The sequence below is a fragment of the Balaenoptera musculus genome, chromosome 14, assembly GCF_009873245.2.
Source record: "Balaenoptera musculus isolate JJ_BM4_2016_0621 chromosome 14, mBalMus1.pri.v3, whole genome shotgun sequence".
NCBI classification, from domain to species: domain Eukaryota; kingdom Metazoa; phylum Chordata; class Mammalia; order Artiodactyla; family Balaenopteridae; genus Balaenoptera; species Balaenoptera musculus.
Window position 1 is genome coordinate 82,821,919 of NC_045798.1, and position 26,453 is coordinate 82,848,371.

General features: G+C 39.7%; 1 protein-coding gene across 1 annotated transcript in view; it reads right to left on the reverse strand.

Annotated features, from left to right (window-relative positions):
* The window catches only part of CD226 (CD226 molecule), a 93,372-nt gene that overhangs the window by 3,133 nt on the left and 63,786 nt on the right, over positions 1 to 26,453 (reverse strand). The window contains exons 4-6 of the mRNA XM_036874121.1: positions 21,269 to 21,616; positions 5,850 to 5,952; positions 1,046 to 1,103 (exon numbers count right to left, since the gene is read on the reverse strand). Coding sequence (XP_036730016.1) covers positions 1,046 to 1,103; positions 5,850 to 5,952; positions 21,269 to 21,616 — 509 coding nt within the window. The remainder of the gene's footprint in view (positions 1 to 1,045; positions 1,104 to 5,849; positions 5,953 to 21,268; positions 21,617 to 26,453) is intronic.

The window sequence follows — 26,453 nt, forward strand, 5'->3', positions numbered from 1 at the left end:
CTATAGTGGAGACAATGAGCACGAAAATGAGCATCCCTCGTGTCTTTAAACCCAGAAGGAAATCTCTCCTCTGTCAATTAAACATTAAGGGGCAGGAGCAGGTGGAATGAGGAGGACAGTGTCACAGCTCGCTCAATGCCTGCAGCCCAACAAAAGGGTCTTTAGCTTTATAATCTGAACGTCCGTTAATTAATACATTAATCCAAACATCGTAACAATAATGAATATCCTGCACTGTATCCTTCTATGTGCTTGCTATGCTTTTAGTTTAATTTAATTTAATCCTCACAATAACCTCACGACATAAAAATATTATCATGCCCTGTACTGGGTCAGATAGCATCCCCCCTAAATTTTTGTCCTTCCCAGACCTTCATTAATGTGACCTTATTTGGAAATAGGGTTGCTGCAGATGTAATTAGTTAAGATGAGGTCATACTGAAGTAAGGTGGGCTCTTCGTCCAATATGACTGGTTCCATTATAAAAGGAGAAGAGATACAGACACACACACACACACGGAAGAACGTCATGTGAAGACAGAGGAAGAGACTGGAGTGATGCATCTACAAGCCAAGGAATGCCAACAACCATCAGAAGCCGGGAGAGAAGCACAGAACAGAGTCTCGTCCCAAGAGGGAACTGATCCTGCTGAGACCTTGATTTTGGATTCCAACCCTCCAGAACTGTGAGAGACTAGATTTCTGTTGTTTCTAGTCACCCTCTTTGTGGTAATTTTGTTGCTACAGCCCTAGGAAACTAATACATATTTTGGTAATGTGCAATGTTGATTATTATTATCTAGTGTAATTGCTTCTTTATTTATGTGAATGTAGAACAAACAGTTTCAAAAGGTATTAAAAATAGGAAACTAGTTCAGAAAATAACCATTTCATCAAATAGCTGATACTGGAACAACAGGCAACTGCATTGGTTAGGTTATTGAAAGGAGAATAAAAAAGAAGATTGCTAACTGCAAAATGGACTGACTTTACATTTATGATGCACAAAAGGGGGGGGGGAAATGACAATTCTGAGAAAACTTACCCTATTCTGTGTGTCCCAGTACTCTTTAAATAGGCCTCTTTTCTGTCTCCTTCTCCTTCTGGGAAAACATGTACAAGAGAGGTAATAAGAATGACACTCCAGCACCAGCATTATTTCAGACGCTCTATAATACCTCACCTGTACCTGCAGCCCACATGCCTTTAGTGATTATGTTAAAGCAGCTGTCCACAACGGTTTTATACGTACTCACCCAAAATTCCATTGTCCTAAATTTTTTCATTTTTCATACCTTCTCCAATGTGCTCACAGATGGTGAAGGCAACTAAATGGATATGCAGCCAGTGTTCCTTAGTAATTAATCTCAGTGAGTTTACTAAAGAATGGTGCAGAGTGGGTTATTATTGATACATAAATGACTTAGAGATTTCCCACAATTAAAACTTCTTTTTAAATGCCAACAGTGCAACTTCTTGGATGACAATGACAATATAACTAAGCTTTATGGAATCTTCCGGGTGTTTTACTAAACCACCTGTATGGATTATTTTATTCAGATTTCATCAAAAACTCTCTATTTAACAAACTGGGGAACTGAGGCACGGAGAGGAAGAGTAATTCACCCCAAATCACAGGGTTGGTTATCAGTAGAATCGGGATTTGAATTCACAGCCCTCCTTTCTGACTACCAGGCTCACTGCTTCTACAGTCATGTTGTTGCAGCTGAAAACGGGCCATCCGAAACCATACTATTCAATAAACTCTCCACAGTTTCAACAAAACTTATAAAAACCTAACTTCAGGAGGAATCTCTGAAAAGAAAATACAAGAGAAGAGAGTAATGTAATTGAATGCAAAGATGAAATAACTATATCCAAGTGTATGGAAATTGTTATCATGGGGAGATGGTGACTATTTCTTTTCATCCCCCTAAAGAAAAGATTCTTATTAAACCACAGAGGGGATGGGTCAGATACAAAAATGTAGAGCTTTTTTTAAAGATGAGGTTATAATTACTTCACAGAAATTTTGAAAACCTGGCAAGATGGTCTCTCTCCAAGGAAAGGTTTTTCAGATAATCAATGTTGACTCTGATGGTCTCTTCTAGTTGCTATGAAATCCTCCTACCATGTCAACAGAATCACAGACTATGTGCATTTATGTATTTACTTATTAAGTAGTATTTAAACAAATTATTTACTTACTTTATGTGTAAATTTACTATGTGCAAGTCATATTTCTAAGGTCTTTTATATAAATTATTTATTCCTCATAAGAAATCTATGATACAGACACTATTATTATCCTCTTTTCACAAGTGAGGAAACAGACACAGATCTATGACCTTTGATCCTTTGTTAAATTATCCTTCACAAGGCTTGTTATATCATAATATAGAGTTAACTTTCCCAAGTAGGTCCAAATATATATATATACATGTGTTATATATATAAACAAATATATTTTTTTAACATCTTTATTGGAGTATAATTGCTTTACAATGGTGTGTTAGTTTCTGCTTTATAACAAAGTGAATCAGCTATACATATACGTATAATCCCCATATCTCCTCCCTCTTGCGTCTCCCTCCCACCCTCCCTATCCCACCCCAACAAATATATTTTTAACATAAGCTTAGCATATACAATGTGATGAGGAAAAGAGAAGATGATTTTTTTCTCCAGTTTTATTGAGATACAATTGATACAATACAGCACTGTGTAAGTTTAAGGTGTACAGCATAACAATCTGACTTACATACATGATGAAACAATTTCCACAGTAAGTTTGGTGAACATCCCCCATTTCATATAGACACAAAAGTAAAGAAATAGAAAAAACATTTTCCTTGTGACGAGAACCCTTAGAATTTGCTCTCTTAACAACAGACATACATAATGTAGAGCCGTGTTAATTATATTTACCATGTCATAGATTGCATCCCTAGCACTTATTTATCATACAACGAGAACATGAAGTTTAGAGTTGTATGATCTGCGTCTAACTTGTGCTCTGCAATTGACTAGTTATTTGCATCTCTAAAGGTCAGTCCTCTCACCTGTAGAATAAAGACAGTAAACATATTCCCGTTCTGGTTGGCTTGATTCTAAGGAGTTTCCCTGGGATGAGGAATGATCAGTGCTGAAACCGGGAAAGTCGCAGGCAAACCAAGACACCCTATTTGCTGTGAACCTCAAAGCTGACAACAAAGGTAAAAGTAAGTGCCTAACATTTGCTCACTAAATATTAAATTTCTTCCTACAGACTCAGGTGTCAATCTCTAGACTGTATCTTGGCTCCTGTCACGCTTACTGGTGCTATGCCTTCCCCTAGCCATGCTCACTGAATATTGTCACTATTCTGGTCTCTAACTGGAAATGACACCAACTGTGCTCCAAATGCCTCCTGCTCACAGGCTCCCCGGTGCTGGGCGTGAAGGAAGAATTCAGTTTCCTTCAGGCACCCTGTGATGTATTTTGGCTTCTCTCCAGGTCAGCACATCTGAAGCTGAAGCGGCAGGATTATTCTAAACAGTTGCTAAGACAGAGTTCAGAAGGTCATTGTTTAGTCCCTTGGGTCATTTTTCAAGACGTTTCCATTCTAAGTAACGACCACAAATCAATACCAATGACAAGGTAGAAAGAACAAGTGCTTTTTGCTGTGTGGTGTTCGGCCATGGTTATGCATTCAAGTCCACTGATCTTCTTTTTATCACATTTAACCAAGTGGGACAAGATACTCTACACTTCAATTTAGCTATTCATGTAAAATTGATGCATTTTCATGAAGCTAAATCCTTTCTGTCCAATATCTGTGACCCTCTCGAGGTCTGTCCTGTCACTCACTCTCTCCTAGCCATATTCCCTGTGTTCCCATGTGCTCCTGCTGTCATATCCGCCCTCGGTGCATTTTTTAATCAACCAAGGTGAAGCAGTAGAGAAATCCTCAGTGTCACTAACATCCTGGGTTCCTTACCTCAATTTGCTAATTTCTGACCAGGGGAAGACTGGAGGGCAGCCCATGATGGAGAGAAAGGAACAGCGACAGCTTCATGTTTCAATTTAATGAGACAAATGCTTATGGACCATCCATTATTTGGAAAGATTAGCGCTAAATGCTATCAAACACTAAAAAATGAATAAAACATAATCCCTGCCATTATGAATAGAAGGGAAGACAAGCATGGAAATGATTAAACTACAAAGCAGGCTGCAAGGTGTGGTGGTTAAGAAGGGCAACATGATTCTGGATGGTGACATCATGTCTACTTGTAGGGAGGGAGAAGCAGGGCAGCCCTCCCAGAGGAGACATGCATCCCACACCTTGAATGATCTGCAGGATCAGATCATTCTGAGGCCAAATATGGGGGAAATCAGCATTTTGGTGGCATAACAAATGGGAAGAGTCAGGCGTGTTCACAGAATAAAAGTTGTAGTTTTAATACAATTTGTCAATATCAGGGGAGTAAGTAAAGTAGAAAATATGAATGAATATTAGGTTGGGGTCAGATCAATTGGGCTGGGGTCAGAACAAAGGGGACCTGTGCCACAAGGTTAATGAGCTTAGCATTATTCTGGTGCCAGTGGAAAGACAATAAACAGGTCTTAAACAGGGAGACAACGTGGCCAGTCTAGCTTTTAGAAGAGGAACCAGGAGAATAACAGATGGGTTAGAAAGAGAGGAGACACCTGGGAGCAGGAGAGCAGGTTCGGGAGTACCGCTGCAGTCAGGTGAGCAGTGAGGAGAGCCTTCGAAGAGGTAGAGGCTGGGGATACGGCGACGAGATGGAGAAACCTATGGGAAACCCTATCAATAAGCACGCAGGACTGTGTGTGTGTATGTGCGTGTGTGTGTGTGTGTGTGTGCGCACGCATGCGTGAGTGGTAACGTTACTGGGGGAGAAGAGTGGAGATGGATGTATTCCTTCACTCAGCAAACATATAGTAAGTGCCTACAATGTGTCAGACATTCAAAATGTAGACATCAAAAGTTTGGTTCCTTCTTTCCTTAAGAATTTAATACTTCAGTTGGATCACAAGTATAAGGAATATGACTACAATTCCTTATTGTACAATATGACCCAATATGACTACAATATGACTACAACTAAGATTGCAGCAAATACCTAGACTGGTGAGTTGATGAACATGGGGCAGCTAAGAAGGGAAGAGTTAACCAAGAACATCCTAGAAAGTTGCCAAGTGTGCCACAGACAGTAAGAGGTAGGAAACTTTAGAAGAGGCCAAATGGCCACCAGCTCTCTCTAGGGCAGCCCCTCCCAACTCCTTTCTTCTCAATAATTTGTAATAAAGGCACCTACATTGATTGTTTCGGAGAATATATAACCATTTAAAATCACGTTGTTTGCTTATTAGAATATGCATGCCACTATATCTCAGTCACCACTGTCACAATAAATATTTAATGAATGAATAAATGAAGGCATTATTACTGTTCAACCCTGATCTTCTCCTCTCAGAATCCATCTCTCTCTCTCTCTCTCTGTCACACACACATACCTCCCCCTCACCTGGCAGCCTTTCTCCTTTGCAGGAGGAGGGGGAGAGACGGGGTAGCAGGCAGAGCAGAGGCACCAGGCAGCCGGCTTTGTTAGTGCAGGGGTGCACTGCCCACTCCGACTAGTTCTGAAATGAGCCACGCTAGCCTCCTCCTCCAACTTTACCACAGCTCCTTCTCCGTTACGTGCAAGAGCAGCGCTCAAAGTACAGGGACTCAGTACCTGGGTCGTAAGACAGCTTGAGCAACTACTGGGTTATTAATAGAGAAACTCCAGCATCAGAATTACTCAGGGAAAACCAGACCCAGGAAGAGCTGCAATACTCACCTCTTATAAGGAATGGCAATGACGGTGGTAATTAGGATAATCAACAGCAACAACAAAGCTGTCCCTGCAGCCATGAAGAGGATGGATTGGTTATTGGTTTTACCTGGAGGAAACAAAATTATAGGAGGAATTAGGAACTCAGCTAAAGCCAGAAAAGAAAGGGAAGTGGGAAAATTAGGAAAGGGTATATTAATCATCACAGGGTAACAATGTAAAACAAAGATTCCAATAAAAAATAGGATGACATAGGGGAAAAAGACTTTTCTTTCAGTCTCGTAAATATTTCTGACTCCTCACAGATTTTCACTAGTTCCTTGATCTAATGGTGGGTTTGACACCTTAAGAAGACCAAGAATAGAAAGCATTTAAAACAGATATCACTTCTTTCTAATGAGCTCCTGATCACATACACGAAATCTTTTGTAGAAAAAAAACCCATCAAAATAGTACATAAATGAAGATTACTTCTTAGTTCTAATGCATTAAGTCATCCAAGACACAACAGTATGTAACTTTGATGTTTATAAGTGGAATTTTGTTCAAGAAATATTGTCTACTCAATTACGGTTAATGATAAAAATAATCAGGAAAAGCATGTTACTTTTCCAACTCAGCAATTAACTGGAAAGAGCAATGGTCAGGGAATCTGAAATTCTCATCCTGGTTCTTTCACTGTTTAGCTGTTTGACCTCCAGCAAATTCCTAACCTTCTCTGCCAGCCCTCCTTCAACTGTCAAGTGATGCCAACACTTCTAATTACATCACAGAGCTGTGATAAGAGGCTAATGAGGCAATATTCAAATATTTGCTCACCTCTGGAGCCAGATCCCATGAGGTCAGAGACCATTTCATCTTTCAAATATCCTCCTGCCCACAGCACACCTCACCCACCGCCACCCACAGAGCTCCTTACAAGGAGAAGAAACTCATCAGTATGTGTTGTTGATGGAAACAGGATTGAATTGAAACCGAGGTGCCATCTTTATGGCCATCTCTGTATCTTTAGGCAACAAATTTTCCAGGAAATTTGCAGGAAACGGGCAGCTATGGCAGAGAACAGCACAGCTTCCCTCTCTCTTGAAATAAAAGCTCAAATGCTTGTACCCTGACTCCCAGGCTATCTGGAATCCCACAGCAACCTGTAAACCATACTTTTCACAGCATTCTTCCCAGTCTTTCACTCAGATGATTTCTTCCTTCCTGACCCACTATAGCTGAGATTTTTTTTCATTATAAGAGCTCGAAGTCTACTCCACTCATTCTTTCGCAAGCTTTACTGCAAAAAGAAACTAAGTCAAAAAATAAACATTATTTTTATGTCTTAAATTTGTTAACCTGTAAGGTGAATAAAGATAGAAAAAATATATGAACACTTTTAAAGACCTTGTATGTAGTGTCTAAGATAGGGTTTTGTCCAAATACGATGGGGAGAAGGAAAGCGAAATTTATTCAGAACAAAAAATACATTGAACAACAACAGCAAAAAAAAATACATTGAACCACCACTGTAAAAGGAACAAGGATATTTTTTCCCCATCAAATAAGAAATTAATGTTTTTAAGCTCTTGGAACATTATTAAAAGCAAACAAAATACCTGAAAGTATTTGCATTATAACACAGGCCTATAAAAGGACCGCAGTTGCTATGCTGACATAATTTGAATACAGTAGATGCTAAGGTTAAATTAAACTGGCATGGTGGAAAAAAATGAAAGTTATGATCAAAGAATCAATTGACAGTATTTTGGGAAAATTATTTACCTGCTTTTTGAAATACTATTTAGATCTTATTTACAGTAAAAAAAGCCAATCTGGGTGGACTACAGAGATCTAAATGTTTAAATGTAAACATGAGAAGACACTATAAGTGAGTATTATTTAACCTCTGTAATGAGAAACGAGTTTTCAATTTATACAAATAAGCAAATACATAGGATTGACTGGGTCAAAATGAAAAATATCTGCAGGTCAAAATCATCACAAACAACATGTAAAGGCAAAAAATTAGTATCTTTAACATGCCTTTGCTATCAAGAAAAAGCTATGTTAAGACAATAAGAAAGATAAAAACAACTTATTAACCAAAAGTGCTTAAAGACAAGTTTGCACGAAAGGAAGAAGGTGGCAAGATGGACGACCTCAGGCTGCATTTGGGGAGAGAAATCTGCCGCAACCTGCCTCTGGGAAGAGATCGCTCTCTGTGTATCAGACCCTTCCACGAGCTTCTTGCACATTTGATTAATTACTTTTTTCCTAAAGAAATGCTCAGAAATGTGAACAAAGAGTTTTGCGGAACATTTATAACAGCAAAAAGAAAATCCTTATTTCCCAGCAGCACTCTAAAGTAAGACTACACAGCTGAGGGTCTCAAATGTCATTAGAATCACAGGGCAGGCGGGTGGGGGGAGGCTCGTTAAACCACAGATGGCTGAGCTCCCCCCTCAGAATTTCTGACTCAGGAGGTTTGTGTGGGTCCCAGAATTTGCAGCTCCTGTGTGATGCTGGTCTGGGGCCACCTCTTAGAGAATCACAGCTATAGACATTAGGACCATGGGTGTAAAGAATCCCAATGAAATGGAAAACTGCTGACTCTAGATAGAAAGTTAATTAAAATTTCAAAGCCAGAATTCACAGTTGTGCATGCTATGATATCTCAATCAAGTATAGAACTTAGGAGAAAAAGCCTGCCAGGCAGCAACATGCCAAAATTTTAAAGTGATGATCTTCAGGGAATAGAATTAAAAGCAATTGTTTCTTTAAGCTTTTTGCTATTTTCCAGATGTACTAAATGATGTGTTGCTTTTAATAATCAGAAAAAAATAGTACAAAAATTTAAAGGTCTGCATGCTTAAAGCAGGATACTCTGCCAATTTTTAGTGGTTATATTTAAAGTGCAGGATGTAGAGAGCGTCTTTGCAGAAGTGTTCTCAGAATCCTTAAGAATTAAGATGGCATTCTTTGCTAAGCTCTCAATTACATGAATTAAGTAGAAACCACTGAAAAGTATCTTCATTTGTTTCACACTGCTCACTTATAAAGCCAAAATCTAAATTTCAGATGCATTCCTTAATGTGAAATATGTTGCCTCTTTTTAACCTCTTCTATCAATGCGTGACCTGCTGGACTCAGATCCATCTTCTTCACTCATCTTTTAACATATAGTGTTTCAAGGCAGACTGTGTACCCGGCATGAGAGATGAAATGGTGGGCACCGACAAAAAGCATGGGAGTCTGGTAGAGATTCACTTACAATCCAGAGTCTCCCGGCCTGTAGCCAATCCTACTTGTTACCTCGTTCTCAGCTTCCCACCCCTCTGCTGCGTTAATGTGAACCAGCAGGACTTGGACCAGGCTGGTGTAAGCACCCAACTTGCTGGGCCCTGTGCGGCTAAAACCGAAAACAAAATGGAAAAGCAAATGGGTGTGGGTGCTTTAGGGAGTTAATCAATAGTTCCTAACATTCACTTTTTCCTAAATTCTGCTAATAGACCTTAGCTTGAGTAACGTCAGCCCTCAAGCCCCTCTCTTAAAGAAAGAATTACTGTCTCTTCTCGGCAGCCACTTTGTTGCCAATTTTTTTTTTCAACCTTCATCCCAATGCAGTGTTGATTCATAGGAGGACATGAGTGTCGTGAACCATAAAACCATTATTTTCCCTCCCATTAAGAAAGATAAATAGGACTCCCTTGGTGGCGCAGTGGTTAAGAATCCACCTGCCAATGCAGGGGACATGGGTTCGAGCCCTGGTCCGGGAAGATCCCACATGCCGCGGAGCAACTAAGCCCGTGCGCCACAACTACTGAGCCTGTGCTCTATAGCCCACGTGCCACAACTACTGAAGCCCACGTGCCTAGAGCCCGTGCTCTGCAACGAGAAGCCACCGCAATGAGAAGCCCGTGCACTGCAAGGAAGAGTGCCCCCGCTCACTGCAACTAGAGAAAGCCTGCGTGCAGCAACGAAGACCAAATGCAGCCAAAAATAAATAAATTTATTTAAAAAAGGAAAGAAAGATAAATACAGTTAAAACAATTTAAAGCACATCAGTGAGATATATAAATGAGTAACTTACTCGAGGACTGCAAACCTCCAGGCTACGTTCCTGCCAATGACAAGGATTTACAGCTGAGTTATAAACCCTTAGAAAGGCTTGGGATATAAATGCTGCCAGGTCCTTGCCTCAGAGCCAGGCGGGTAAGAGCAGGCATTGATGTTTACTATTTATCTTTTATTAGAGTCTGGGGTGGGGTTAGGGACTGGGGAAACCAAGTAACTTAGAACCTAAATATCTGGACCAAAAAACATGCTGGGAAAAACTCAGAGATCCTGACCCTCTACCCAGCCCTGGGCAGGTCATGCTAGATACCAGTAAAAGTTATTCTTGCTGTCTTACCTCATCAAAAAGAAGAGAAATATTTGATTTCGCTCTATGTACAGATGGGATACACACTGTGTGTGTTCCCACAGGATAGATATGTGTTCCCACAGGATAGATGTGTGTTCCCACAGCATAGATGTGTGTTCCCACAGGATAGATGTGTGTTAGTTGACAGACGCAGCACTATCAGGTTGATTCCAATTTTTGACTCACTGTACAATGCAAACATCCAATCTTCGTCCCACATTAGACACTGATTTGCTGAAAAAATAGATGGAGGAGGGAAGCCTTGGGCTCTAAGTCCTATCTTCTAATTCTTTTCCCCGGAAGACCCCGACGTAAGATCACTTGATCTTCTGGACACTTTTTTGGCAACTGCAAAATGATGATGAAATCAATCCAAGGGTGGCTATGGGGGTGGCTCTAGATAAAACATGTAGAGGGGCTTTATATATTTAAGCACCACATAATGTAAACTATTAAGAGTGAACTTATATTTTGTATGCACACATTCAAAACTAGAGTTAAATAACTAGTTTCTATTCTTTTCACGTTGAAATTCCATGTTGCACTAGTCATGTATAACAGAGGATGCTTGTTCCTGTAACTAGATTCACCTTTCTGGGGAAAGGTAGAAGTGGTGTTGATAAACATGTATAAAATGGTTGTAGCTTTGGAGGACCACCGGAAAAAATGGTAGTCTGAAGTCTGTTGAACGTTCCTGTATGCCTGAAATACAGGCATGGTAATATGATTCCAAGTTTTCAAAGGTCAACTTTCTTTGTGCAGATCAATTCTGTACTCTTTGTATTTCAGAAACCTTTCCCTGTTTTATAGGAAGAAGGTCCTAGGGAATAAATTATTTTCAGAGAATTAAAGGGCCATGACATCAACCTCTAATTTTTCTTCTGAGTGAATAGTAACTATTCCTCCTCAAAATGAAAGTATTATCATATATGTGGAATCTAAAATATGACACAAATGAACTTATCTATGAAACAGAAACAGATTCACAGACATAGAGAACAGACTTGTGGTTGCTAAGGGAGTGGGGGGAGGGGGAGGGGTGGGTTGGGAATTTGGGGTTAGCAGATACAAGCTATTATGTACAGAATTGATAAACAGCAAGGTCCTACTGTATAGCACAGGGAACTATATTCAATATTCTGTAATAAACCATAATGGAAAGGAATATAAAAAAGTATATATATACATGTATAACTGAATCACTTTGCTGTACAGCAGAAACTAATACAATATTGTAAATCAACTATACGTCAATAAAATTAAAAAAAATAAAAGTATTATCACATTTTAACTGAGAAACATAAGGTGCAGAGAATCTAAATAATTGTCCTGTAATTACAGAGCAAGCCAATGAGGAAGAGAGTTTCTAATCTTATGTACACGTTTTGCTGCAATGGTTTTGCCTCTCTTGATGGAAAATAGTTTCCCAAATGACTTAAACACTTTAAAACTTTACGTCAGTTGAGAAACACATAGTCTAAGATAGGCTGTAAAGTCTACTACTCAACAGGCTGACCGCAGTAGCTACACTTTCTGGTGTCACTATGTGCACTGGCTGTACTCTGGGCCATAGTGTTCTACAGCAATTGAAGTACCGTAAGGGTACCCAAGTCAGCATATGCAGCACAGGGATGGTGAACGTTCTGATTTGGTAATTTGTTGAGAAAATTTTCAAGGCTGACTCCATCATATTAGATGTCTCACCTTTCTACCCAAGTATTCCTTAGTCTTACGTTATATTTCTTAAAATATTTCTCCATTTTCATAAACAGATATTATTTATTAAACGAGATTGTATTTACGCATCACAAGTCAGAATGTCAAGACCTGTACTCTTCCTGCTCACTTCTGTGGTGAATTAGTGTGCAGAAAAGAGTTAATGTAGCAGCCCGAAGACTGCTGGCCTTAGAAAGGCCTGCTTACAAGGTTGGCCCTTGGCTAGTGTGTGGGAACTTGGATTTGGGGAGTGTTCTCACCATTTCTTAACTGTTAGGGTGGTTTACTGAGTCTAAACTGTTGATACAAACAATGTGGTTTATGCTAAACACCTGCTTTCCTTCTGGGAATTAGTCCTTCTGACTTTGCCCCACGCATCTTTTCCCTTTGCTGATTTTGCTTTGTATCCTTTTGCTGTAATAAATCAAAGCCATATCTTTGGAATGTAATCATCAAAGAAGAGAGAGCCCATATCTTCCAATTCTGTGGGAAGGTAGAAGCCTAACTTCCAAGGGCACCTTGCTCCGAGGTGCAAAACTACCTCCTGGCGTAACGATGTAAGAAGCTCATTTTTCCTTTGGATAAAGCCAACTAGCTAACATAGATGGTCATACCAGGTGAATTTAGGATGGGCTGTGTGTGACAAATGATGCTATCAAGTCCTCCTACTTGAGGACTAGTTACTGTTTACCTTGAGAACATGCATATAATGGGTTGTATCTGCCAGGCTTTACAAAAGGTTAAGATTTCCTTCTGTCTTTGCAGTCTCTTAAGTGGTTTGCCTGTGATGCGTATCACAGTTCTGGTTTCATGCTTATTCAACAATAAAATTGTTTTCTTTCCCCTCTTCCTTTGTGGAGCACTTTTCTGGGTAGGGAGGAGATTTTGTTTCCAATTCTAATTCCCCAACACATTGTTGTTATTACTGTTGTTTAACCAAGTGTAACTCTACATTACTGTGTCACTATCATGCTTATCCATGAGGATATAATAGGAAATTTTTCAAATGCTCCACTAAAATCAAGATGAACATTTTACCCATGCAATAAAACATAAGTAGGCATAACATACCATTTAAATTATTTATTTATTTAGCTGTTCAAGATAAAGGTCCATAAATATGAGAGACTATAACTCTTCAGAATATTTAATATAGAAAATAAACTTTTTTCTTGGGAGATTTTGAGGGTTAAGTCCTTGCTGTCCTTATTCTGATGACTAATAACTCCAGCTCTGGGTTCAATGGTCATTAGTCAGCTACAAGAACTAGAGGGAGAGCAGGATTTGAGAGGAAGGAGGAACTTAAGATGGAAGGAGGGTGTGTTTGGGAACTCTGAGCCGATCCCAGGGAAGTTGCTCAAGGGAGCAAGCTTTCCCACAGGGAGATTCTGCTGGGCGGGTCTGGTGAAGACCTTGGGGGCAGGTGTTTGCAAAGCCAATGAGTCACGTGAGAGCTGAGCTCTCACCAGTCCTCTCCATCAAGAACCTTAATTCGCCTTTGCCTGGAGGCTACTCCTAAAGTTCCCCTAGTCTGTTCCTGGCGTGGACATGACTTCATCAGCAACCAGCACTCCCCTCCAGACCCTGATACCTACTACCTGATTCTGCTTGTCCCTCATATGACTGTGTGAACACCCTCCCTCACGTGACTTCAGGATACCTGCAAACCCCAGAAAAGGGGACAAGTCAGTGGGGAACCCACAGACACAGCACCTGGGGTGACCTGAGCAGGTGGAGCTGGAAGAAGATAGGGGGTGATCAAACTCCCACTCCTTTGCCTACAGATGCTCTACATGTTGGTTCAGTAGGTAACCCACTGTACCTAGAAACCTCCTAAAAGGATGAACGCAAGGCTGTGGAACTCCACAGTAGCCAGCTTCTCTGGTGATGTTGCTGTTGATGGCAGTAATGATTTTTTCCTTCCACTTGGAGAAGCAATATAGTGCCACAGTTAAGAAAAAGAACCCTGAAGCCAGTCTGCATGGCTTTGAATCCCAGCCCCTCTCCCTACTAGCTGTGAAGCCTTGGATAAGGCTTCATGCCTCACTTAACCTCTCCATGCCTCACTTTCCTCATCCATAAAATGTAGATAATAATAGAGCTGTTGTGACAACTAAATGAGTAATTACCAGTAAGTTCTTAGAGTGACTGACACAAACATAAGCATAATGTGTGAGTTTGTCATATAGTAGCCAAGACAAAGCCCTGTGACACTTAGTTCTTATAATTGCTATTTATAACTTTTCCCTTGGGTCCTTAGAAAACTTTAAACTTCAAACTATATGGCATTTATAAAGGACTATATATAAATGTGCTATAAATGTCATACAGATATTTTCAGAATATGAAACAGACAGCAAGCTTTGGGCTGAATATTTACCTCCAAATATTCTATCCAACTTAAGACATTTTAATTAAAAAACTGTTTACTAAGTGCTCTACAAAACATATGAAAGCTAATGCCTGGCTATAAGAAATAAGCACTCTGGTAATAATTGCAAAATCTGCAGCTTTATGCTCTAGAGTTTAATTATCCATCTGATCTCTCCATTTTTAAAATAGCCAGTGATTAAAAAAAAGGAATTGCATGATTGGATTTCAAAGCTGATATCTTTACTTATTAGACCAGGAAGAGAAGACAGTAGCCAGCATAAAAGCAAAACAACCTGTTTTGATTAAAGTATTTGGGATTTGTGTGTTTCTTGTGAGTGTAAAATTGCCCACACAAGCACATGTATTTATTGAATGTTTACCATATGGCAGATTGTTCCACCTAACAATATTCACAGTTATCTTAATTCACAAAATTTGTGTATATACACATACAAATTAAAAGAGTGAAGAATTTATCTCAGTGTTCTATATAAAACATGAAAAAATCAGAATAATGGTTATACTTTGCAAGCCTGTATTTTTTTATATTTGTAAACTCACCTCTTATGTGGCCCCAATTTGGGGGTTATTTGCACATCCATCATGCCCTTGAGCTTCTTTGATTTGAAGCCACAGAAAATATCCCATCCTTTGTTAACGTAGTTTCTCATCTCAATATTTACTCTTTACTTGCCCGTGTCCATCACTGTGTTGATAAGGATTTTTCATTTCACTCACTATTCACCTTAGCTAAAGCCATTTCTCACTCCTCACCAGTGCCGTGGAGAGCTTTAAACAGTTTAACCTTACATCCGTGAAAGGAAGAATCTCTTCCTGTGGGTTAATTAAATAAAACACTACTCTTATACTTAAAAGATTATGAACATCATAGTTATTTTTGAGTTTTAGGCAAAGTGAAATGCATCAAATTAACTCTGGAAATGAAGTTTAGAGTGACCAATGAGAATTACAAAATATTTATTTTATTAAATTATCCAAGCGTACTCCTCTGTTAAATAAATAACTCTTAAAAACCCCTGAATCGTTTCAGTGTAAATAACTTTAAGATATAAATGGGGGTTCAAAGATGGATCTCTACAAATGACAGATCCGTGTTTATTCTTCATTTCTTGCTCTTTTAAATAACATAGACCTCTGTAAACCTACTAGGTCACCTTTGAATATCTGTCAAGGGTCAGGTCAGTACATGTTTGAAATACCTCAGTTGAAGTTGGAAGTAGTTGTCTGACTAATTGAATTGTAATACTTAAAACTAGAATTGCTATTAAGAATGAAATGCCATTAATCTTATATGAAGAACTAATTTTTTTTTAATTTTAAGTAATTTTCTACTTGCCTTTGGGGAAAACTTCACACAGTCATCTAAGTTCAGTTTCTAATAAGGCTCTAAGAGACAATTACAAGCTGTTAACAATTTCCAGATGCTTTAAAATAAAAAAAGCACACACATGACAAAGGAGTCCAAATGGCTATTTTGCCTTTGGAGTCATTAGGCAGGTCTCTCGCACAAGTGTGGTCATGGATTTTAAGTGGGAAGAAAATCAGTACATTTTTCTGAATTTGAATTCCTACCTGTACTCTAAGTTCCTAAGGGGAGGTAAGTGTCATGAAAATTACTTGAAATTCAGGCTGAGGATAAAGATCCACTTAAAGAAAAGCAGTTCCTAGGATTACCTATTTCTAATACCACCAACTTACTTTGTTTATAGTAGTGATAACAATACAAATTCATCAATGTTCCTTATGTAAGAGCACCATCAAATCCACTTAACATTAGATTTTCAACATTTCCTTCTCTCTGATATTAACTTGTCAATCCAATACCTTGTTTATCTACACAAATACGGTACGTATAAACAATGACTGCAGGCAAACATTCCAGGACTGTGTGCCTTAGGAAAGATGAGTAAATCAACATGTGGGCTCACAAAACAAACTGAATGACTGACTGGTTGCTTTTTTTTTTTTTTTAATTAGATGTCTCATAAAAGAACTGATGTGGGCAGAGGCAACTGTAAAGCTACAACGACATAATAGGGCCTGATTGAGTAATCAACTCACCTGTGATGTTGGAAACAGTATGTTTCACCTGGATACCCACTTATCACCCAGAATTTTAATAACATAACTAAACTGGGCTAAAACTTGTAGTTGATCCGTATTGGTAAGAGGCTATTTGAGCCTGCAGGCAGTGACACCAGTGCTCTGGGATTCCGGCCCTATGGTTCTATCGTATAAATTAACTGTCATGGACATTATTTCCTATGTAGGAAGAGATGATAAAAGGCTGAGGTTCATCACACCGGGTCACGGAAATGGACGTATCTGGCAGCCCAGCGCATACCAGCTCAGAAAACTGCCATGCCTACAATAGTTGCATCTATTATAAATTCAGAGGAGTGGGACAGAAGGTTCTGGATTAATAAATCCCTAAAAAAATACATTTTGTCTACAACTTCAAACTGTTTAGGAATCCAAATCACCTGGGAGAAAAATGAGTGAATTTTAGCAGAAACTAAGGCCAAAGAAAGAAATGAACTTTATTTCTCCTCCGTAATATTCTCATGGTCTAACTCAGGAGCACAGAGTCCAGAGGCAGTAATCTCCACCAAGCCATCACAGGCAAGATTTAGAACCTATAGCATCTATTCCTCTATGCTACCCCTTGGTTGACCCCATACCTCACAGAAGAAAGATACAGGAAGATTCTCTTGGCTGTGGCCCCGTGATTTCCTAGTGAAAATTTCTGCAATCTCCATTTATAATTTCCATCCTCCACATCTATTGACTAGCAATTATACACCATTTATATAGAATATGCAAAACAAGAGAACTAAAAAAAGGAAATCACCTTTTTGAAAGATATATATGTGAACAAAGTTCATGAAAATTTTCTCCCCAAACATTGCAGTGGATCTTCTGAGAGTTCAGGTTTCTTTGATCAGCAATCACTAAACCTCAAATGTTGTGTTGATGAAGAAAATCTAGAAATAATCCAGCTAGAAAACCGGGAAATAAAATGGACACAGTCCCTACTAGACATACAGAAATATTAACATACACAGAATCGGTCAAGAACACTTATTAAGCACATTCTGGAAAGATACGTTGACAGCTCTAAGCAGAGATGTCATAATCCTTAATCTCAAGTAATTTCTAATATAAGAGTCGGGACCATTGCAAATAGATGAAGTTATTAAATGACTCAAGGGTATCAGTTTCCTAGTTATAAAAGTTTGAGAAATTCAAGATGCTTGATGGTTCGATGTCAGGGAAGCAGTTTGAGCTAATATGAAAAGATCATAAGATGGTAAGATCAGACTGAAACCCTAAAGGAAAGGAGGTAACTGTCGTGAAAATTAGTAAATTGGTTGGGAATAGGAGAAAGTAGGAACGTGGCGTTGGTGACAAGCACAAGCTGACGTTCCAATCTGACCAACGACACCTCCCCCTTCTCCAGGCCACCTGTGTGCCCAGCCAAGTGGGTAGGGTACCTGTGGCCCATCACTAAGCCTGTGCATCAGCTTGGGTCTGCATCAGTGTGGAGGAAGGGGCACCTTTTTTCTAATTTATCTGCCATTTGTAATTTGTCTACCTGAAGTGGGCTCCTTTTTTGTGGCCCAAAGACCCAGTATGTGACAGTGGTAGCCTAGTTTGAGAGCTCAGTCATTCATGTACTGATTATTGCAACTGACTCTTAGCTAATTTCCTCTGCCTCAAATTTCTCTTTTTCTACTATTTGACTTACACTTCCTTAAATACTACTTTGTGCCATCTTTGATCAAGAATTGATAGTGGCTTTCATTGCTCTTACATGAGATCTAGTATTTCACCAAGTTATCACTTAATTGAGCCTACCTCCTTCTATATTAACCCATAACTCAGAATCTCTGTACCAACCTAGTCATTTGAGTGCAATCACCCACACACAACTCCCCCGCCCCACCCCGTGCATACTGTGTACATCCCCGGACTCTGTTTTGTCTCTTTGCTCTGCTCTGATCATCAAAGCTTTATTTGAAACTTGATGGTTCAGATGAGTGGCCTCGTTGGTGGAAGATGATTGGGGAAAGACATGAGTAACTATACTTCTTAATATAGTTAAAAACTAGTCTTCTCCAGAAACTTTCTGAGGGACTGATTTCATTTCTCTGATCCTCATTATTTTTATAATTAATAAGCTCAGTTGAAACAATTGTAGTTTGCACATCATTAAATTAATATTAAAAGACTTCACAAATTATTTTGGTAGAACTTAAAATACTTTTCTCATTACTAATGAAAATCCAGAGGATATTAAGGGCCAAAAATAATTTTGGTCACTGTCAGTATGCCTGCATTTTTCCCCTGTTCCTGGCCCCTGTGGTCTAGACAAGCTTCAAATTCAGAAAACTCAGTCTGGAACCATTTTACACTACTTCCCAGGTCTTGAGTGCAAACAGGGGGAGTCAAGTATTTCTTTTCATTCAGCAAAGAAAGTCAATAGTAAATTTGGGTTCAACTCATGCTTCTGCCACTTTCTCCCTCTGTTCAAAATAAGTCAAGGCCTGGATATACAATGTATTGGTTGACATCGTATCATCTTTTCAGTGGCCTCTCAGTACCTGATACTTGTCTGAAGATGAACACAGGCAGGCAAAATCAGGGGAAGAACGCGTGTGTGTGTGTGTGTGTGTGTGCGTGTGTGTACAATACAATAGTCCTGAAAATCTCGCTTTTGGATCCCATAAAAGAAGTTGATGGGAGCTAACAAAAGGATGCACAGCGGTTTATAAAATCTGTGTCACAATCACCTTTCTCTTGACAGTTGAAATAAATTAAATCAGCTTTACATCTTATACCTGTCTCTCTGCTTTAATCCCCACATTGATTTTTGACCAAACAGCCTCAGGACTTGAAATAATCGAATCACATCAGGGAAACACAAGTGATCTATTTTTGCTTCCCATCTGATTTTTTATCTTCAATCTTTACTTATAATTATTTTTAAAAGGAATTAAACCAAAACATACAGTAAGCAGCTGTCATCTTCTATCAAATATAACTTTTTACTAATGGGCCAAGTTGATATTCTTTCAACCTGTCAGTTGAATGTCAAAAAGCCATTTTTCAAGAATTCAAAACACTTGAACACTAACAATGCTGACCATTACACTATCACCTTCATTTTCGACACTGTTTATAGCTTATGTACAAAGAAAAGAAACAGCTTTGTGCAAGGAACTTAGCCATGTTTGGGTAACTGAAAGACATTTTTATTAATTAGTAAGAGTTAAATAATTATACCTCCAAGAATCCATTTTCTCTATGATTTAAGGTGTTTTTAATAACTTTTTCAACATATAATGGACAAGATTTTATTTCAGAAGTGTTTGAAAAGGGTTCTTTATGACTTTTTCTGGATAGAACTTTTTCTTGCCTTGGTCTCTGAGAGAAGATTAGCGACTACCTTTATTCTTTCTTTTTTTCTGGCCAGGTTTTAGAAACACTTCTATAATGCAAGAGTATTTTTTTTTAAAGGTGAGAAATATTTTCTCGATGTCTCTGAAGGAATGGAGTCAACATGAAGAACCTCTTAATATTTCTCCCCCAAATATTCCATCAATCCTCTTTTTCATCAAGTTCTAAGCTCCCTCTGTCATTAAGAGGAGTAGAGAAAGCTTTGATGCTGTCCGAGGTGACTATGTACAAAAGCTGCTAACCTCTGGCAAAGGGCCTCCTTAACACACGCAGCTGCTACAGCGGCCGCAGTGGAGGCTGCTCTACATACAAAACCTCCTCTCCTTCCTTCCTGATGCAGGAGGGAATCTCAGCCTGCAGTATAAGCAGAGTCTATGAACGCGCAGCCACATCCTAGGAAGCCTTGGCTCTAAAAGTCTACACACAGGCCAAGGCACATGAGTTGGCTAGAAGCATATGGAAGAAAGGCAGAAGGAAAGATGGATGGATAGGTGGATGGATAGATGGAAGGATGGAAGGAAGGAAGGAAGGGAGGAAGGAAAAGAGGGAGGGAAGAAGTGGGTGAGAATAAAGTGAAATAAAATTTCTGTCATCAGTAAATATAAATTGCTTTCTCTGACAGGTCCCTCTGCAGTGAGAAAACTTGCCTGGAAGCAGAACTGGCAGTCTGAGACAGACTTCCTCCCGCTCAACTGGAATGCGGGTCTACACAGGCCTCTCTGTACCTGCCCATCAGTTGGTGAAATACCACTTTTCCTTACACTCACACAGGTTTTGTGGAGCCTGAAGTTTACACAATTTAGGGCTTCATCATGACACAGGAGACAAATTACTAATACAAAATAAGTACCGGGCCTTGGAAGGAGCCAGCTCAGGTGAGAGGCCCTGAAGATCAGTTTCAAAGCTTCAAGGCCAGTCTGTTCCTGCTCCCAGCTCTGAAAAAAATTGAGGGAACCAAAGCTCTGATCTGGCAAAGTAGCAACCACATTATTAAAAATTTATTAAACTTTACTCAACAATGATTCAGCAATACCAAGCTAACACCTTATTATTGCTGAGGATACACGAGGATTATAAAACCTAGTTACCACCATCAGAAAGTTTTAAAGTAATTGGAAAATTAAAAATTATACAGCTGAAAAAAAAAAGAAATTATACAGCTGAAACTTATAGGCTGTTGATACCACATATTTTTCAGACTGACTGAATCTTTTTTTTTAATTTTAGGAAAGTGGCAGATCGAAAAAATGGGAAAGATCTATTATTGTTAAATCTGTGATTGATGGATTAGCAAGGTAAACACTAACATTCGATAACTGACAACTTACTAAATTCAATCATTAAAGATATTTTGAATAATAAAGTCATGAAAAAGACAAAAGAAACCAATCCACAGTGGCTGGCTTTTTCCATTTTTGACACGTTAAGGCATCTGTCACCTACTCACCATCGGTTACGATCAGTCTCATCACAAAGGTTTCAGTTTCTCCTGTGCTGGCTTTGAAGCCACAGCGGTAGAGTCCTGAGTCAGAGGCCATAATGTGGGGCATGGTGATGAAGGTCCTCCTCATTCCCTGGGTGCAGTTGCTCAGTATCTGTCTTGGGTACTTTGAAGTGTAACTTCTTCCTTGGGACAAGTTGCAGCTAGTTAAGAGGTCAATCTGATGGGGCTGGATCTTTTCCCATGTAACTTCTTGTAACAGCCATTTCATTTGAGGCTGGCAGGTGAGTGTGACATTTTTTCCAGGTTCTGAGACTTTCTGGCTATTTGATGGCACAGCTGTCTCAAAACTGTCTGAAAAGAAGAAGCAAATGATTATACTTCGGTCCTCGAATTCTTGGATGCTAAGGCGGAAGCCACCCAGAAAGTTCTATCAAAATGATTGGTGATGGACAGGAGACCTGCAAGATGGCGAAACAGTAAGACGCAGAGATCACCTTCCTCCCCACAAATACATCAGAAATACACCTACATGTGGAACAACTCCTACAGAACACCCACTGAACGCTGGCAGAAGACCTCAGACCTCCCAAAAGGCAAGAAACTCCCCACGTACCTGGGTAGGGCAAAAGAAAAAAGAAAAAACAGAGACAAGAGAATAGGGACAGGACCCGCACCAGTGGGAGGGAGCTGTGAAGGAGGAAAGGTTTCCACACACTAGGAAGTCCCTTCGCGGGCAGAGACAGTGGGTGGTGGAGGGGGGAGCTTCGGAGCCATAGAGGAGAGCACAGCAACAGGGGTGCAGAGGGCAAAGCAGAGAGATTCCCACACAGAGGATCGGTGCCGACCAGCACTCACCAGCCCAAGAGGCTTGTCTGCTCACCCGCCGGGGCGGGCAGGGGCTGGGAGCTGAGGCTCGGGCTTCGGTCGGATCGCAGGGAGAGGACTGGGGTTGGCTGCATGAACACAGCCTGAAGGGGGCTAGTGCGCCACGGCTAGCCGGGAGGGAGTCCGGGAAAAGGTCTGGAGCTGCCTAAGAGGTAGAAGACCATTGTTTCCTGGTGCGCGAGGAGAGGGGATTCAGAGCGCCGCCTAAACGAGCTCCAGAGACAGGCGCAAGCCGCGGCTATCAGCGCAGACCCCAGAGACGGGCATGAGACGTTAAGGCTGCTGCTGCCGCCACCAAGAAGCCTGTGTGCGAGCACAGGTCACCCTCCACACCTCCCCTACCGGGAGCCTGTGCAGCCCGCCACTGCCAGGGTCCCATGATCTAGGGACAACTTCTCTGGGAGAATGCACGGCGCGCCTCAGGCTGGTGCAATGTCATGCCGGCCTCTGCCGCAGCAGGCTCGCCCCCCATCCCTACCCCTCCCTCTCCACGGCCTGCGTGAGCCAGAGCCCCCGAATCAGCTGCTCCTTTAACCCCGTCCTGTCTGAGCAAAGAACAGACGCCCTCAGGTGACCTACACACAGAGGCGGGGCCAAATCCAAAGCTGAACCCTGGGAGCTGTGCGAACAAAGAAGAGAAAGGGAAATCTCTCCCAGCAGCCTCAGGAGCAGCGGATTAAATCTCCACAATTAAACTGATGTACCCTGCAACTGTGGAATACCTGAATAGACAATGAATCGTCCCAAATTGAGGAGGTGGACTTTGGGAGCAACTGTAGACTTGGGGTTTGCTTTCTGCAACTAATTTGTTTGTGGTTTTATGTTTATCTTAGTTTAGTATTTACAGCCTATTATAACTGGTAGATTTGTTTACTGATTTGGTTGCTCTCTTCCTTTTTTTTTTATATATAGATATATATATATATTTTTCCTTCTCTTTTTGTGAGTATGTTTATGTATGCTTCTTTGTGCTTTTGTAGGTATAGCTTTGTATTTACCATTTGTCCGAAGATTCTGTCTGTCTATTTTTTGTTTGTTTGATTGTTTGTTTAGTATAGTTTTTAGCGCTTGTTATAATTGGTGGATTTGATTTTTGGTTTGGTTGCTCTCTTTTTACTTTCTTTCATTAATTACTTTTTAATAATTATTTTTTATTTTTTATCTTAATAACTTCATTTTATTTTATTTTATTTTTTAATTTCTTTCTTTCTTTTTTTCTCCCTTTTCTCCGAGCCCGGCAGCTGACAGGGTCTTGGTGCTCTGGCCGGGTGTCAGGCCTGTGCCTCTGAGGTGGGAGAGCCAAGTTCAGGACATTGGTCCACCAGAGACCTCCTGGCTCCACGTAACATCAAACAGCGAAAGCTCTCCCAGAGATCTCCATCTCAATGCTAAGACCCAGCTCCACTCAACAACCAGCAAGCTACAGTGCTGGACACCCTAACCAAACAACCAGCAAGACAGGAACACAACCCCACCCATTAGCAGAGAGGCTGCCTAAAATCATAATAAGGTCACAGACACTCCAAACCACACCACTGGACGTGGTCCTGCCTACCAGAAAGACAAGATCCAGCCTCATCCACCAGAACACAGGCACTAGTCCCCTCAACCAGGAAGCCTACACAACCCAAAGAACCAACCTTAGCCACTGGGGGCAGACACCAAAAACAACGGGAACTACGAACCTGCAGCCTGCGAAAAGGAGACCCCAAACACAGTAAATTAAGCAAAATGAGAAGACAGAGAAACACACAGCAGATGAAGGAGCAAGGTAAAAACCCACCAGACCAAACAAATGAAGAGAAAATAGGCAGTCTACCTGAAAAAGAATTCAGAGTAATGATAGTAAAGATGATCCAAAATCTTGGAAATACAATGGAGAAAATACAAGAAATGTTTAACAAAGACCTAGAAGAACTAAAGAGCAAATAAACAGTGGTGAACAACACAATAAATGAAATTTAAAATTCTCTAGAAGGGATCAATAGCAGAATAACTGAGGCAGAAGAACGGGTAAGTGACCTGGAAGATAAAATAGTGGAAATAACTAACGCAGAGCAGAATAAAGAAAAAAAAAATGAAAAGAATTGAGGACAGTCTCAGAGACCTCTAGGACAACATTAAACGCACCAACATTCGAATTAAAGGGGTCCCAGAAGAAAAAGAGAAAAAGAAAGGGACTGAAAAAATATTTGAAGAGATTATAGTTGAAACTTCCCTAATATGGGAAAGGAAATAGTTAATCAACTCCAGGAAGCACAGAGAGTCCCATACAGGATAAATCCAAGGAGAAACACGCAAGACACATATTAATCAAACTGTCAAAAATTAAATAAAAAGAAAAAATATTAAAAGCAGCAAGGGAAAAACAACAAATAACATACAAGGGAATCCCCATAAGTTTAACAGCTGACCTTTCAGAAGAAACTCTACAGGCCAGAAGAGAGTGGCAGGACATATTTAAAGTGATGAAGGGGAAAAACCTACAACCAAGATTACTCTACACAGAAAGGATCTCATTCAGATATGAAGGAGAAATTAAAACCTTTACAGACAAGCAAAAGCTAAGAGAATTCAGCACCACCAAACCAGCTTTACAACAAATGCTAAAGGAACTTCTCTAGGCAGGAAACACAAGAGAAGGGAAAGACCTACAATAACAAACCCAAAACCACTAAGAAAATGGTAATAGGAACATACATATCGATAATTACCTTAAATGTGAATGGATTAAATACTCCAACCAACAGACACAGGCTTGCTGTATGGATACAAAAACAAGACCCATATATTTGCTGTCTACAAGAGACCCACCTCAGACCTAGGGACACATACAGACTGAAAGTGAGGAGATGGAAAAAGATATTCCATGAAAATGGAAATCAAAAGAAAGCTGGGGTAGCAATACTCATATCAGATAAAATAGACTTTAAAATAAAGAATGTTACAAGAGACAAGGAGAGACACTACATAATGATCAAGGGATCAATCCAAGAAGAAGATATAACAATTATAAATATACATGCACCCAACATAGGAGCGCCTCAATACATAAGGCAACTGCTAACAGCTATACAAGAGGAAATTGACAGTAACACAATAATAGTGGGGGACTTTAACAATTCACTTACACCAATGGAGAGATCATCCAAACAGAAAATTAATAAGGAAACACAAGCTTTAAATGACACAATAGACCAGAAAGATTTAATTGATATTTATAGGACATTCAATCCAAAAACAGCTGATTACACTTTCTTCTCAAGTGCACATGGAACATTCTACAGGATAGATAGAGAAAATTACAGACCAATATCACTGATGAATATAGGTGCAAAATTCCTCTACAAAATACCAGCAAACAGAATCCAACAACACATTAAAAGGATCATACACCATGATCAAGTGGGATTTATCCCAGAGATGCAAGGTTTCTTCAATATACACAAATCAATCAATGTGATACACCATATTAACAAATTGAAGAAGAAAAACCATATGATCATCTCAATAGATGCAGAAAAAACTTTTGACAAAATTCAACACCTATTTATGATAAAAACTCTCCAGAAAGTGGGCATAGAGGGAACCTATTTCAACATAATAAAGGCCATATATGAAAAACACACAGCAAACATCATTCTCAATGGTAAAAAACTGAAAGCATTGTTCTAAGTTCAGGAACAAGACAAGGATGTCCACTTTCACCACTCTTATTCAACATAGTTTTGGAAGTCCTAGCCACGGAAATCAGAGAAGAAAAAGAAATAAAAGGAATCCAAATCGGAAAAGAAGAAGTTAAGCTGTCACTGTTTACAGATGACATGATACTATATATAGAGAATTCTAAAGATGCTACCAGAAAAGTATTAGAGGTAATCAATGAATTTGGTAAAGTAGCAGGATACAAAATCAAGGCACAGAAGTCTCTTGCATTCCTATACACTAATGATGAAAAATCTGAAAGAGAAATTAAGGAAACACTCCCATTTACCATTGCAACAAAAAGAATAAAATACCTAGGAATAAACCTACCTAAGGAGACAAAAGACCTCTATGCAGAAAACTATAAGACACTGATGAAAGAAAGTAAAGATGAAACAAACAGATGGAGAGATATACCAGGTTCTTGGATTGGAAGAATCAACATTGTGAAAATGACTATACTACCCTAAGCAATCTACAGATTCAATTCAATCCTTATCAAACTACCAATGGTTTTTTCACAGAACTGGAACAAAAAATTTCACAATTTGTATGGAAACACAAAAGACCCTGAATAGCCAAAGCAATCTGGAGAAAG